This window comes from Puma concolor, chromosome B3 (genome assembly GCF_028749965.1).
Source record: "Puma concolor isolate L17-30 chromosome B3, mPumCon1.1.hap2, whole genome shotgun sequence".
Lineage (NCBI taxonomy): Eukaryota > Metazoa > Chordata > Mammalia > Carnivora > Felidae > Puma > Puma concolor.
In genome coordinates this window covers 32,143,516-32,156,622 of record NC_141672.1, presented here as the reverse complement: position 1 = coordinate 32,156,622, position 13,107 = coordinate 32,143,516, and the positions used below count along the sequence as shown (strand labels likewise).

General features: G+C 46.1%; 1 protein-coding gene across 2 annotated transcripts in view; it reads right to left on the bottom strand.

Moving 5' to 3' along the window:
• The window catches only part of MAP3K9 (mitogen-activated protein kinase kinase kinase 9), a 77,051-nt gene extending 67,567 nt beyond the window's left edge, over window positions 1–9,484 (bottom strand). The window contains exons 1-2 of one of the 2 annotated variants that reach the window (XM_025918903.2): window positions 8,737–9,484; window positions 829–1,242 (exon numbers count right to left, since the gene is read on the bottom strand). In XM_025918903.2, the coding sequence (XP_025774688.1) occupies window positions 829–1,242; window positions 8,737–9,136 (814 nt within the window). In that variant the 5' untranslated portion in view covers window positions 9,137–9,484. The remainder of the gene's footprint in view (window positions 1–828; window positions 1,243–8,736) is intronic. The other variant, XM_086709399.1, reaches the window with a different exon arrangement.
• Between the last annotated feature and the right edge of the window lie 3,623 nt (window positions 9,485–13,107).

Here is a 13,107-nt window from a genome sequence, read left to right as displayed (position 1 = left end):
TGGACAGGATGCTCAAAGTGATTTATATACCATTTAACAAATTTTATCCTCTATACCACACAGTTCAGGCAAGAGAGAGCACGAATCACCACACAAAAGCAGCACAGTTCCAGCACCTGCCGATTCTGCCAAGGAGACTGGTTTCTACCAACTTACCATGTAATTATGTCTAACACTTGCTTTACAATCCAGTTTATGGATTCTGGATGTTTAAGAAACAGTTACTACTCAGTTCCCTGCTATTAAACACTAGGTAGTTACAACAATTAATTAATAATACCCGTAGGCTATCAGGAGTCCATAATACTACCAGCTGGTCATGCTCTCCCGGTTGACATTATCATCTGGATCGGCCTCGCAGCTCAAAGAACATGCTTCTTTTTCCTTATGGCCCCTTCCCTAGTGGGTACCTCAAATTGGGGTGCTCAGGAAGAATGCATGCAGGCAATATATATTTGCATTATCTGCTGTTCCTCCAAAGGGGAAAACCCCTTTTGTAATTACAGACACACTTCCCTCAAGTGGAAAAATAAATCTATGTATATATGTGGATTTTTGCACAGCATATCAGAATTATACACTGCCAACCTTGGCTGCTAGTATGAGCTCAAAATTATCCCAAACCCCTGAGCTGCCTCATTCTTCTTTTCCTACACCAATTTTTCCTGGCACTCATTGTACCCCTACATCTCAACTCAAGGATGGGATGGTTTTAAGCAAGGCATTTCACTGCCCACTGAGATTCCATTAGGAATCCACTCCCACCAAGCCATGGACTGAGTATAAAAAGTGTTCTTGAGCCCTCCAGCCCCATCTCTTCATACTCACTGTTACTGGACTTAAGGTCGCGGTGGATGATGGGGACAATTGCCTCATCATGTAAGTAGTTCATCCCTCTGGCAATCTGCACAGCCCAGTTCACCAGGATGTCCGGGGGAATCCTTTTCCCAGATAACACTCTATTCAAAGGCCCTCCACGTGCAAACTCCATGACCAAGCAGAGGTTGGGTTCCTTCAGACACACACCCCTAAGGGCAATGATGTTGGGGTGCTTCAGCATGGCAAAGAGCTTGGCCTCCTGGCGAACATTCTCTATGGTTTGGCTGATGTCCTCATCGGGGTCATGGCGAGCTGCTTTCACGGCAACCTCATCCCCTATCCAGAAAGCACGATAGACCTTCCCAAAGCCCCCGATGCCAATAATCTCTTCCAGGGTTAGCTCCGCAAAATCAATCTCTAACACTGAGAAAGAAAAGAAAAAAAGAAGTCAAAAACATTCTGAAAACACCCTTGAATCACCCATTTACCTGGAGGGTTAACAGCAAGTTGTCTGTTCACTTGGCTTTTTTGTCTCCCCACTGTAAGGAAAACTCCAAAAGGGCAGGAAATGTTAACTTATTGCATTATTCTTAATGACTAGCACATAGCAGGCATTCAACAAATATTCATGTAATAATTTCTATTTGGGACATCATACACAATGTCATACCAAGACAAACCATTTTAACTAAAGGGAACACAGAAGGAGATCGTTTTACTGTGTACTAGATGAGGAGACGCGTACAACCCAGTGACAAGGCAGCCACACAACAACCAAACCACGGTGTGAAAAGAACCTTTATAGCAGTATAATCAGATCAGGAAAAACACCAACTCCCACTGCAGGACAAGGATTAAGAGGGTGAGTGGGAAAGGATTCTCAGGGAAAGCAACATTGGGAATGCACCCTAAAGAATGAGTCTGCTAGAGGGGAGCACCTGGCTGGCTCGGTCAGTAGAACATGCAACTCTTGACCTCGGGGTTATGAGTTTGAGCCCCATACTGGGTGTAGAGATTACTTAAAAATAAAATCTTAGAAAATGAGTGGGAGGGATCTCATCAGGCAGTGAAGATCGGGGTGGGAGAAGGACAATCCAAGCAAAGGGAAGGTCACGAGCAAGAACATGGGGCATGAGAGTATATGGCATATTAAGAACTGTGGGGAGTCCAGTATGACTGCATTAGATGCATTAGGATACAAAATGAGGCTCAAAGTGTTGTTGGGGTTACCTAGGCTGTGAAATGTTTTAAAAGTCATTCTGAGAGGCTTGAACTTCACACTGTGAATGATAGGACTAGCGCATTTTTAAGTAGAGGAGTGCTTTTAGACTGGGACTTAGAAAGGACATCGACTCTGGCAGCCATGTGGACTATAACCTGGCGGATGGGGAGCCTACTGCAAAAGGTACCACTAAGGAGGCCACTGAAATAACCCAGGCATGCAAACACCAAGGTCTGAAATAGCAGCAACAGTGAAGACAGAGAGTGTGCAGTAAACTGGGAGGATATTTTCAAAACGCGGTTCTACCAGGACCTGGTGACTAGGATATGTGGGAAAGGAGCCTCCCAGGAGACATCTTACTCCAGAAGTCACCTGCTCCACAGCTCTATCCTGATTCTCCCAGTACCACACCCAACCACTCATCTTCTTTCCAATGCAGAGTTTGAATCTAGGGTACCTGATTATATCTTCCGCTCTGTTTGGAAAGGCTTCCATGGATAGATAATAATAGCTATCAGTGATTATAAATCTTGAGCTAGATAAGGTGTTGCTATATGAGTAAAGTGCTATTTTATGTTTCTCTCATGAAAACCCTGTGCTGTGTCTTCTCAGTTTGTCTTTACCTGGCTGACTCATATTCAACCCTCAGGTCTCAGCTTAAACAAAATCTCCTAAGGGAACTTTTCCTAACCCTTGCCTCAATGAGGTCAGGCCCCCATCAAACATATCCATAACAGTCTCTGTTTGGCAAGACTCAGCAAGGCTTAATTACTTGTTCAGTGCCTGCTGTCCTGCTAGATTGTGAGATTCACAAGGGCAGATTCTGTCTGCTTTACTCACCACTGTACTCATCCTGCTGAACACTCAGCAGGTAAGTGATAGTCAAGTAAAATGGGGGCAAAATCTAACTCAGTAGGGACTAAACCAAACTCAGACAGACCTGAAAAGTTGAAAAAAAAAATGCATTGGACCTCCTGAAACAGATAGAGAAAATAAAGTTGCTAAAAAACAAAACAAAACAAAACAAAAACAAAAAAAAAAAAACCGAAGAAAACAAAGATATATTTCTGAACTTTTGGCAAGATCAGAAGAGGAAATGCCCACTGCTGTTCTCTTCCTTCCTCAGCCAGCTCCAGGATGCCTCCATCTTCCACTCAGATGCTAGCAGTCCTCAAACCTCTATTCTCCCTGAATTAGAGTATTCCTAGCCTATCTAGGGCTAACATTCATTTGTAGTTTACAATGCAACTGGCAGTCTGCACAAAGGAATACAAAAAGTTACACAGAAGGTATAGCCCATCTTGACCCAAAAGTTTCAGCTGTTCAAGCTTTTCATCTCCATCTGGCACTCTTCTTGAAGAATCAATGGTGTGGCTGGTCCTGCAGACAAACAATCAACATCTGCTCTACAATTCTCTACATGATCTTTCGGAGGCCCGAAAGTTAAGAACTACATTTCCCAGACTCCCTTACCGCTACTGTTCTGCTTCTGCCAATTAGATGCACAAGATAGGGAAGGCAGAAGTGAGATGGACACCATATTCTTGCTTTTCTCCTCGCAAGCATGGCTGTGGAGAAGTAGGATTTTCCTGCATGTCAGTCATTAGCTCTGGGCAGATGGGAGAAAGGAATGTTGTAAGGTCAAGTGGTTGCCTAATCTCTGGACAGTAACTACAAGAGGGTGTTCCTAAGATTGACAGCTTCATTGTCACCCCCTGATTCTGTATGTTTCTAATCAGAGAAGTGGTGGCTTGCCGGGTGGGCCAGGTCTGCAATGTTCTGAGAGTTGTTCCCACAGATCCAGCTAAGAGCCCCTTCTCCCTGCCCTTCCAACACTTCTGTAAGCACTCATTTTCCTGTGCTAACTCACTTTCTGCTTAAAATAGCTTAAATGTTTCTGGGTCCTAAAATGAATCCTGATTACTAATTCTTGTCTTATCTCATTTATATGAATGAGAAAAACATGGGTATATTAAGGGGCTGTTAGAAACTGTCTTGGAAAGGAGCGCCTGGGTGGCTCTGTGGGTTGAGTGTCCGACTCTTGATTTCGGCTCAGGTCACGATCCTAGGGTCATGGGATTGAGCTCTGCACAGAGCTCTATGCTGAGCGTGGAGTCTGCTTAAGATTCTTTCCCCACCCCACCCCCGTGCACCTCTCCCTGACTTGTGTTCTCACTCATACACACACTCTCTTTCTCTCTCCATCTCAAATAAAAGAAAAAAAGAAAAAAGAAAAAGGAAACCCTCTTGGAGAAATATGTAAGTTATGTCAGGACGCTCCTTGGTCATGGAGGGAAGGAACATTCACTTTTCTTTTCTTTTTTTTTTTTTAAAGATTTTATTTTTAAGTAATCTCTACGCCCAATGTGGGGCTTGAATTCATGACCCTGAGATTGAGTCACAGGCTCTAATGAGCCAGCCAGGTGCCTCAAACATTCACTTTTTCTAACAGCTTCTACACTGATGAAAAGATATGTCTCTGTAACAAGTTGGCATTTACACATCTTATTTCCTCAACTGAATATCTGAATTTTCCTTAAGGGAATAAACTGTTCAGTATTTTGTTTTATACCCTCCCTTCTTTCCTCTGTTCTGAGGCATAGTTGTAAACACACAGGACGTGTTAAGTACTTATTTAAACGTACAAGGATTTAAAAGAAGGGATTCTGAATCAGGGTGCTGAAAGGACAGCTCCTCAAATGGCATTTCACAGAAGACGGAAAACCTCTGTGGGGAAGGGAAAGTGATAATCTCTCTCTGGTAGAACATAAACTCTCAGGTTCTTGCTAACTAGCTAAGGAAATAGTATGACCAGCCTTCAAGAAAAGTATAGAGCACAGCTTGCAAGCAGATAGAAGACAGAACAGTGAGGACTGGGGGGAGGGTTCTTTCTTTTCTTCTCCCTGTGAAGATTCCTTTGGGTAGGAACTAGACCTTCACTGCAGCTGAGAGAATGTGGGGCTCTCCTTTCCCCCTCCAGTCAAGACCTGGTTTTAAGTAAAAATCAGGTCAAGTCACATTCAGTACATTTTTCAGTTTCTGTGGATGGATATTTTCAGGAATATCAAGAACAAAACCTTATTTCTTTCGTTTTTGCAGTCAAGATGTTATTCTCTCTCAATTGTATTCTTGGAAACTAAATGTATAGGCACATTCTGGTGGGTTTGGGCGAGGGAATGGTACACACGTGACTCATTTAAAAATCCCAAGTATGCCTGAAAATACATTCTTATGTTTCTAGTAGATGTAAGAAAAAAATGTAAATTAGCAATAACCTTAATTTCTACCCTGCTTGAAAACAGACACAATCCTCCCGTAAAGAAACTGTTGTTTTTTTTTTTAAATAACCTAGGGCTATTTATCTCTCATGATGATAAATTTGGAACTGTACATTTTTCCTCTTTCGCTAAAAAAAAAAAAAAAAGATGAATGAGTTCCTAGGTTATTTGTATTTGTCAGCTCCATGGACAGCTAAACTTTCATATCTACATTGGTGGGGATAACTGCACTATGTAAATATTAGATGATTTCTAGTATCACTATTTTTTTTAAATTTGTCACAAGGTTTGGTAATTTCCCCTCTTTTGTTTTGAATGAAGTTTGAAACAAAATTTTCAGTTTGAAAAGCAATATTTGAAACTAAAACTGAACATTATTACTTAACTGAGTGTCTGCTGTTCTTAATCTAATGTCACAATTCATGCCTCAAAGGAGAAATTCAAAAGGGTAACTGGGGAAAAGCTGTCAGTGGCTCAATTTTATTCCAAAGTCTTTGGAGACAAGGTTGCCAATCACCTTTATTTTCTGAGTGACACTAACTGAACTGGTGGACACAGGAGACCCATCAGAGCACCTGTTAGCAACTTCCCATGTTCATCTTTACCAAAGCACTGCACTGAAATGATGTATTTACATCACCAATCTCCCTCAGGCATGACTTACAAGCACCTCCGTATCTTATTATTTCTTTATCTCTTGGTATTTAACACAGTATCCATCTTTCACAAGGCACTCTAATTGGTTTTTGGATGAAATTAAACTTTCTGAATTATCAAGAATTAATCCCATTCAAGTTCAGAACTCGTGGTGAGACTAAATAAGTTACCAGGACCTTCAAAAATCATGTTCTTCAAGTCAGTTCTTTTTTTTTTTTTTTTTTTAATTTTTTTTTTCAACGTTTATTTATTTTTTTGGGACAGAGAGAGACAGAGCATGAACGGGGAAGGGGCAGAGAGAGAGGGAGACACAGAACCGGAAACAGGCTCCAGGCTCTGAGCCATCCATCAGCCCAGAGCCTGACGCGGGGCTCGAACTCACGGACCGCGAGATCGTGACCTGGCTGAAGTCGGACGCTTAACCGACTGCGCCACCCAGGCGCCCCCAAGTCAGTTCTTTTAAGAAGCACAAAGTACTCCCTACTTTCTCATCATCTGAATTCTACATACAGGAATCTAGTCTACCCAAGGTAACCTTTGTTACATTAAAGATTAAGTCCTGGCTCTGTGCTGTCAGTTCAGAGCCTGGAGCTTGCTTAGGATTCTGTCTCCCTCTCTCTCTCCCTCCCCCACTCACGCTCTGTCTCTATCAAAAAATGAAGAAAGGATAAAAAAAAATTTTTTTTTAATTTTTTTTTTCAACGTTTATTTATTTTTGGGACAGAGAGAGACAGAGCATGAACGGGGGAGGGGCAGAGAGAGAGGGAGACACAGAATCGGAAACAGGCTCCAGGCTCCGAGCCATCAGCCCAGAGCCTGACGCGGGGCTCGAACTCACGGACCGCGAGATCGTGACCTGGCTGAAGTCGGACGCTTAACCGACTGCGCCACCCAGGCGCCCCAAAAAAAATTTTTTTTAAGATTAAGTCCTGGGCACCTAATGGAGGAGCTGCTAACGTAGCACACTGTGGACACATCTGGTGTTCTGCAGATGAGTTCTTCCAGCCCAAGTCATATTCACTCTTGACTGCTCGACAGCTGGAAGTACAGACATTAAAGAAACTGAGTCCCTGCTCAGGAGCCTCACATAGCTGTCCTACTCTGACATTAGCTGTAAAAAAAAAAAAAAAAAAATCACAAGAAGTCACCCACAAAGAAACTCACAATTTGACTTCTGTTTAAAACTACACTGTGTCTAATATGCCAGGCCGTTCTTCCAATATCTCTTCCAATATGTGACCATGTTCACCTTCAACACTATTTCAGACCCGTATGCTAGGACCCTTAGCCTACACCTTCCCAGTACTACAGGCAAAAAGATTTAACACCCAGAAACAATTTAAAGTCATTTGTCCCCTCCAGGCTTTATATAGATCAAATTGTAGAAACACGAAGTTTTAAATTGAATGAGAGGGAGATAAAAACAAAGGGAACTAAGGATTTGAACATCAATTTGATAGTCAAAACACCAATAAAAAAGGAGAACAGAAAAATAAGGAAAGAGGTTGTGACTTTCATATTAAGTGATGGTATTTTATAAACATCTTAAATAAAGTAACACAATTCTTCAGGTGAAAATAAGTTATAGGACCAGAAAGATAAATGGTTTGTTTCAGAAAGATAAATGTTACAAATGAAATTTAAAAATTCAATGCCTGAAGTTGGCCCTGGGAATGATTTTTTTAATTGGCTAAAATGCAAAGTATACAAAATCTGGAATAAACAATAATAAATATGTATTAACAAAACCTGTATTAGCAAGAAAGAAATTAAGAGAACCCTCAAATATAAAACAGTGTAAACTGCACAGAAGATATTTACATCTTCCTTCTAAAACCACCTAGCAGAACTGATTAAGGGATTCTAATGGCAATTTAACTCCTTTAAAACAAAACAAAACAAAAAAGGGAATTTTATAGCAGGGTGTGGAACAGGGGGCTCCTGGGAAACTGATGAAAACCAGGACACTGGAAGAAAGGCCCTGGGAGGGACCCGTGGGCATGGTTCACTTGAGATTTGGCAAATACCAAATATAGGCAAGGATCTAGGATGAGAAGAAAGGAGAAATGTATTATGTGAACAGCCTGGGTGTCAAGAGACTGGGATTTAGCCACTCTCAAGGGGGAAGATCTTTTTCCCTCTCTAATCATTTCTCACCCCATCACCTGCTTCTCCACACACTAGACCCTTCTCAGTGAGACTCCTAAAGGTACAACTTCTGAGATACATGATTGCGATCCAAGAAATAGACAAGACGTTTCAAAGACACTTCCGACCCGAGTTCACACAGGCTTCCGGGACTTGAGAGCCGGCCCAGCCAGCCCTGCGGGAGACACCCCCATCTGCTCCCTAGCAAATGCCTTGAAGGGGCGGGGACAGGCGGCAGAAGAGGTCAGGAAGGTCCCTGATTTGGGGACTAAGGTTAGGACAGAAACTACCAGCTGGCCTGAAATCCTTCCACAGTTGGGGGGAGCGGGGAGTGGGAAATGGGGAGATTCTCACGCTGGGGCTTCAGGAGGTGGAAAGCAGACGCTGCCGCTGAGGTGGTCAGATGAAGGTTAAGGAGCCCGAGCGCCTGAGGTTCCAGGCAAGGCCTGCGGCATCTCTACCTTACCCACCGCACCCACCAAAGCCCCTACAGCGCGAGCGCGCGCGCACACACCCACCCGCGGGTCAATCATTCCCCACCCGTTACGAGACCACCCCTAGGCCTCCAGCCCCCGCTCCCCGCCCGGCCCCGCGGCCCCGCCTTCGCCTTACACTGAATGGGCGGGTAGCAACTGGGGTCCTCGCCGCCGTGCTGGCAACGACTGGAGAAGGCGCTGCGCGGGGTCACGTAGTTGCTGGGGAAGATGCCCACCCGCTGGTTTAGCTGCCCGGTCCACCAGCCCTCGTCGCCAGACACCTGCGAGTCCTTGGACAGCACCTCCACCACGTCGCCCAGCCGCAGGGTCAGCTCGTCCTCGCCTGCAGCCTCGTACTCGAACACCGCCGTCCAGTAGGGCAGCGGTGCTTCGGAACCCAGCTCCCCGGGGGCCGCCGCCGCCTCCTCCTCCTCTTCCTCCTCCTCCTCGGCCGCGGCCCCCGCTCCATCCTCCCCCGGCGGGGCGGCAGCGGCGGCGCTCGCCAGGCAGCCGAGAAGCGCTCTGGAGGGCTCCATGGAGCGGCCGATCCATAGGGTGCGGGGCTGCCGCCGCCCGCAGGAACCGCCGCCGCCTATTGTTCATGCGGCTCCGCAGAGCTGGGGGGACCCCCCTCCCCCGACGGCGGCCGCAGGTAGGGCCCGGGCTGGCGGGGCGGGGAGAGCCGGCTCGCTGGGGCTGGCGCGGAGCGGCGACAAGTGCGCCGAGCGCGAGTGCTCACCGCGGCATGGGGGCGCGGCGGGCCCGAGCCCCAGCCTTCGCGCTCGCCCCCCCGGGGCGGCCTGGCCACCTCCGCCGCGGGTACCTGCTCGCGCAGCCGGTGCCCGCCGCCGCCCGCTGGCCGCCGCTCCCCTTTCCGCGCCGCGCCCCGCCCCCAGCGCCGCCCGCACGCCCGGGACCACCTGACGCGGACCTGGCTCCGCCCCAGCCCTGCGGACCCGAAGGGGCGGGGCCGCCCGGCACCGGACCCACCCCCCACACGCCAACCCGCCCTCCCATTGGCCGCGGCCGACAGTCCGCAGGTTCCTCCCGCCTGCCACCCGCCCGCCCCTCTCCACCCCCGGCGCCTACGTGTCCCTCCCCCGAGGCCCCGCCCCCTTTTGCGGGCTCTCATTCTCAACCCCAGGTCGACCCATTTCCCTCTCCCATTGGCCCGCGGCGGCTCCAACCATTGGTCCGCGCTACCTGTCCATTTCTTGCGAGAGTTCAACACCTCCTGGCTGGAGGAGGCTGCGGCCTCATTGGGTGCATGCGGAGGGATGGGTGGACCCAGAAAGGTAAGGCCGAGCCTCCATTCAGACCAAAAAGGCTGTGGGAGGCTGCGCCCTTTGTTTGCTGGCGTAGGGCAGTGGCCCCGTTGGCCAGCACCTGTGCTCTTGATCCTAAAGTGAGATTTTGAGAGGGAGCAGAGGAAGAGAGCTGGGTTGTACCTCCCCCGCCAGAGCCCTTTCTTCTCTAGCTCCCTCCTGCAGTTGGGTTCTCCCCGCTCTTGGATGTGCGTCTGCCCCTGTCCAACCAGGTGGATCAGCTTCCGCTCCAAGCCCCACTCCCACCCAGGAAACCTTTAATCTCTATAAGGCCTTTAGGCCCATTGGAACGTTCTTTAGAAGCACTCTTAAAACTACAGTTCCCGCCCTTTTCACACAGTTCCCGCCTTTGTAAGAGATTCCAATCTTTTTAGACTTGGCACTTTTTAGAATTCAGAGAGAATGAATGAGAGACCACCTTACTGGGGCTTCAAACTGAGGCCGGAAAGCTCAGTTTGAAAACTATCCGTGAAGAGAGGGCTTGGCCTCTCTGAAGAGACTCGGTTTTTCTACTTTTGCTCGAATGAATTGCACCTCAGGTCATGGTGATCTCTAGAAATCAGATTAAGAACCAAAGTAGAATATACACACGGACCAATGCTACAGTTCATGACCAAGGACCAACCTTTTCCTACATCTTTTTCTTATCCTCCATTTCTCAAACATTAGGAAAGAATGAGGTAAGTGGCCCCGAATACTTCCTCTTTGTTGTAATCCTATCATAGTAATGTAGATTTCCAAGGAGAAAGTTTTCTGACATTTCAAAACAAGTTAGCACTAAAAGGTCCAGCCCAATCTCTACCAAACCGTGTACCCTTTTCCCTGATCAGTGGCACGAGTAAATACAATTTGCTTGGCAAGAGTTGGTGCTTCATTGAGTGTTTTCCGTTTAGTTTTAGGTGGAGGTTGATTGTTAGACGAGCTGGAGACAGTGGAACAATCAATCTGTAAAGGTAATCAAGGCCGGCATCTTCATCCCTGTCCCAACTAGCTGCATGATCGTGGGCAAGTACTTAACACTGTAGTTCAGCCTGCTCATCCTTTAAGTGAGGGGGACCAACTGGAAGATCTGTGTTCTTGTAGGCCCCACATTCTGTGGTTTTCATAAAAGTATGGCTACACTGTATACCTAGGCATCCCACACACTGGAAGTCTTGGAACTTCTGAAGAGCATCCAGGGTAGGTCTTGAGGAAGGACTTCTGAGGAAACACCATAAAACAATGTTCAGATTCTTACCTGAACATCGAACTGGAAAAGATATGGATGAGTCCTTGAGTAAATTCGCTGGGTTTTGTTCAACCTCGAACAAACTATTCCACCTTCAAGCAGAAGAGCAGGAAAGTGGGGGCGGGGGGGGGGGGGGTAGATGTATTCGGTTTAAAAAAAAAAGACCATAAGAAAAAAGATTTTTCTTGATCATCTTGGAGGGAAAATAAATTTTTCCTAGACACACACACAGAGAAATAGAAACAGAAACAACTAGGAAGATAGAAAGCTGTCAGTGGTAGATGTCTTTCAAGTAGTAGGATTTTTGACGTGGTTTTGGAGTGGTGGGCATCCGGAGCATCCGGCCAAGAAAGAATTCTTGAGACATCTTTGGTGCAAAAAGGTGATTTCATTAAAGCACGGGGACAGGACCCGGGGGCAGAAAGAGCTGCACTGGGGTTCTGATGGGTGACTGATTATATACCTTCAGGCTGGGAGGGGGTTAGGGATAGTGAAAGTCTAAGGAATTTTGGATGCAAGGTTTCCAGGACTTTGAGGGGGCTAGCTGTTGTTAGGAAAATGTTATTTATTATTGTCTAATAAAACTTTAGTCATGAGACCCTTAAGATATATATCAGTGAGGCATATGCTTGGAGGATGATTGCCAACATATATCTTGAGGGCGGCAGTAAAGATAAAGGAAGTTGCCAAAGGAATTTTTATATGTCAAAGTAGGCTTACAGGATTCTGGGGGATGAGGATCACGTTAAGCTAAGATTCCCTTTTGCCCTTAGCAAAGTGTCATCATCGAGGCAGCTGAGCTCCTAGAGGGAGATCACTCTGCCTGTCTCAAGGACTTGTCAATGGGCTGTAAGCGGTAAGTGAATTTAATTTTTCATTTGCCTGTTTCCTACATCATTATGAGTGATTGGGCAATTTTTATTGTCATTTTGTTGATTGGTAATTTTATATGTTTTACGGTAGCTTTTTTGATCTCCACTCTTCTCCCCCACCCCCACCCAGAGAAGAGGAAAAAAAGATCCTTGATCCCTCTCAGTAGGAAAAGCCTGACTCCTTATATAATTTAAATCTTTAATACGTAGCATGTGTTTAGGACTTCATGAAGAGTCGTTCATCAAACATTTCAAGAAGTCATTCAGTAAATATTTGTCCAATGGATAAGTGCTAGAAATTCAAACGAGGGAAGATCCTTTGGGTTCAAGTTGTGGAGCAGGGTTTCATGGAAGACGTGGAACTAAAGCCAGTCCTGGAGGGGTAGAGGGTGGAGCAGGGAAGAACCCACACCCAGGAAAAACAGGAGAGTAAGGGCACAGCCACAGAGGCGGGAATGGAATGAGTAGGCTCGTCTGAATGGAATAAAGGAGGAGAAGGAACTGAAAATAGGTTGAGACCAGATTCTAGAGAAACTTGTAATTGCTTAAATCATACTAATAATTATTTAGTTGATTATTTGTAATTATTTAATGTCCGGTTTGTTCACCATCAGGATAGAAACCCGTCTGTCTGGTTCTCTACCATTCCCCCAGCACCTCAAGAGTGCCTAGCACATAACTGGCTCTCAGTACCTATTTGTGACTGAATGGCTACCTTGAATACCAAGCTAAGAAGCCTGGCGTCTGTTTAGCAATTAAAAGGCTATCACTGAAAGCTTTTGCACAGGGCTGTGAGGTGATGAAATGTCTCTGTCACCTAGGACCAAGAGATGAGGAATGCGTAAGGAGGTGCTTAAGGTGGGCACTGAAGGATGTATGCAGCTTGATAACGGAGACTAGAAAGCGTGGACGAGGAAATCCATGTAATAGCAGCGGCACAAAATACCAGCCTGCAAAGAGGAGAGAGTGCAGAAAGGGAGTTGTGGGAAGTGAAATTGACCAACTAAAAAACGGGCAGATGGCAAAAGACTTTGAAAGCCGGGTGGAATTACCAAGATTTTACCATTGTTAAGTTGAGGAGA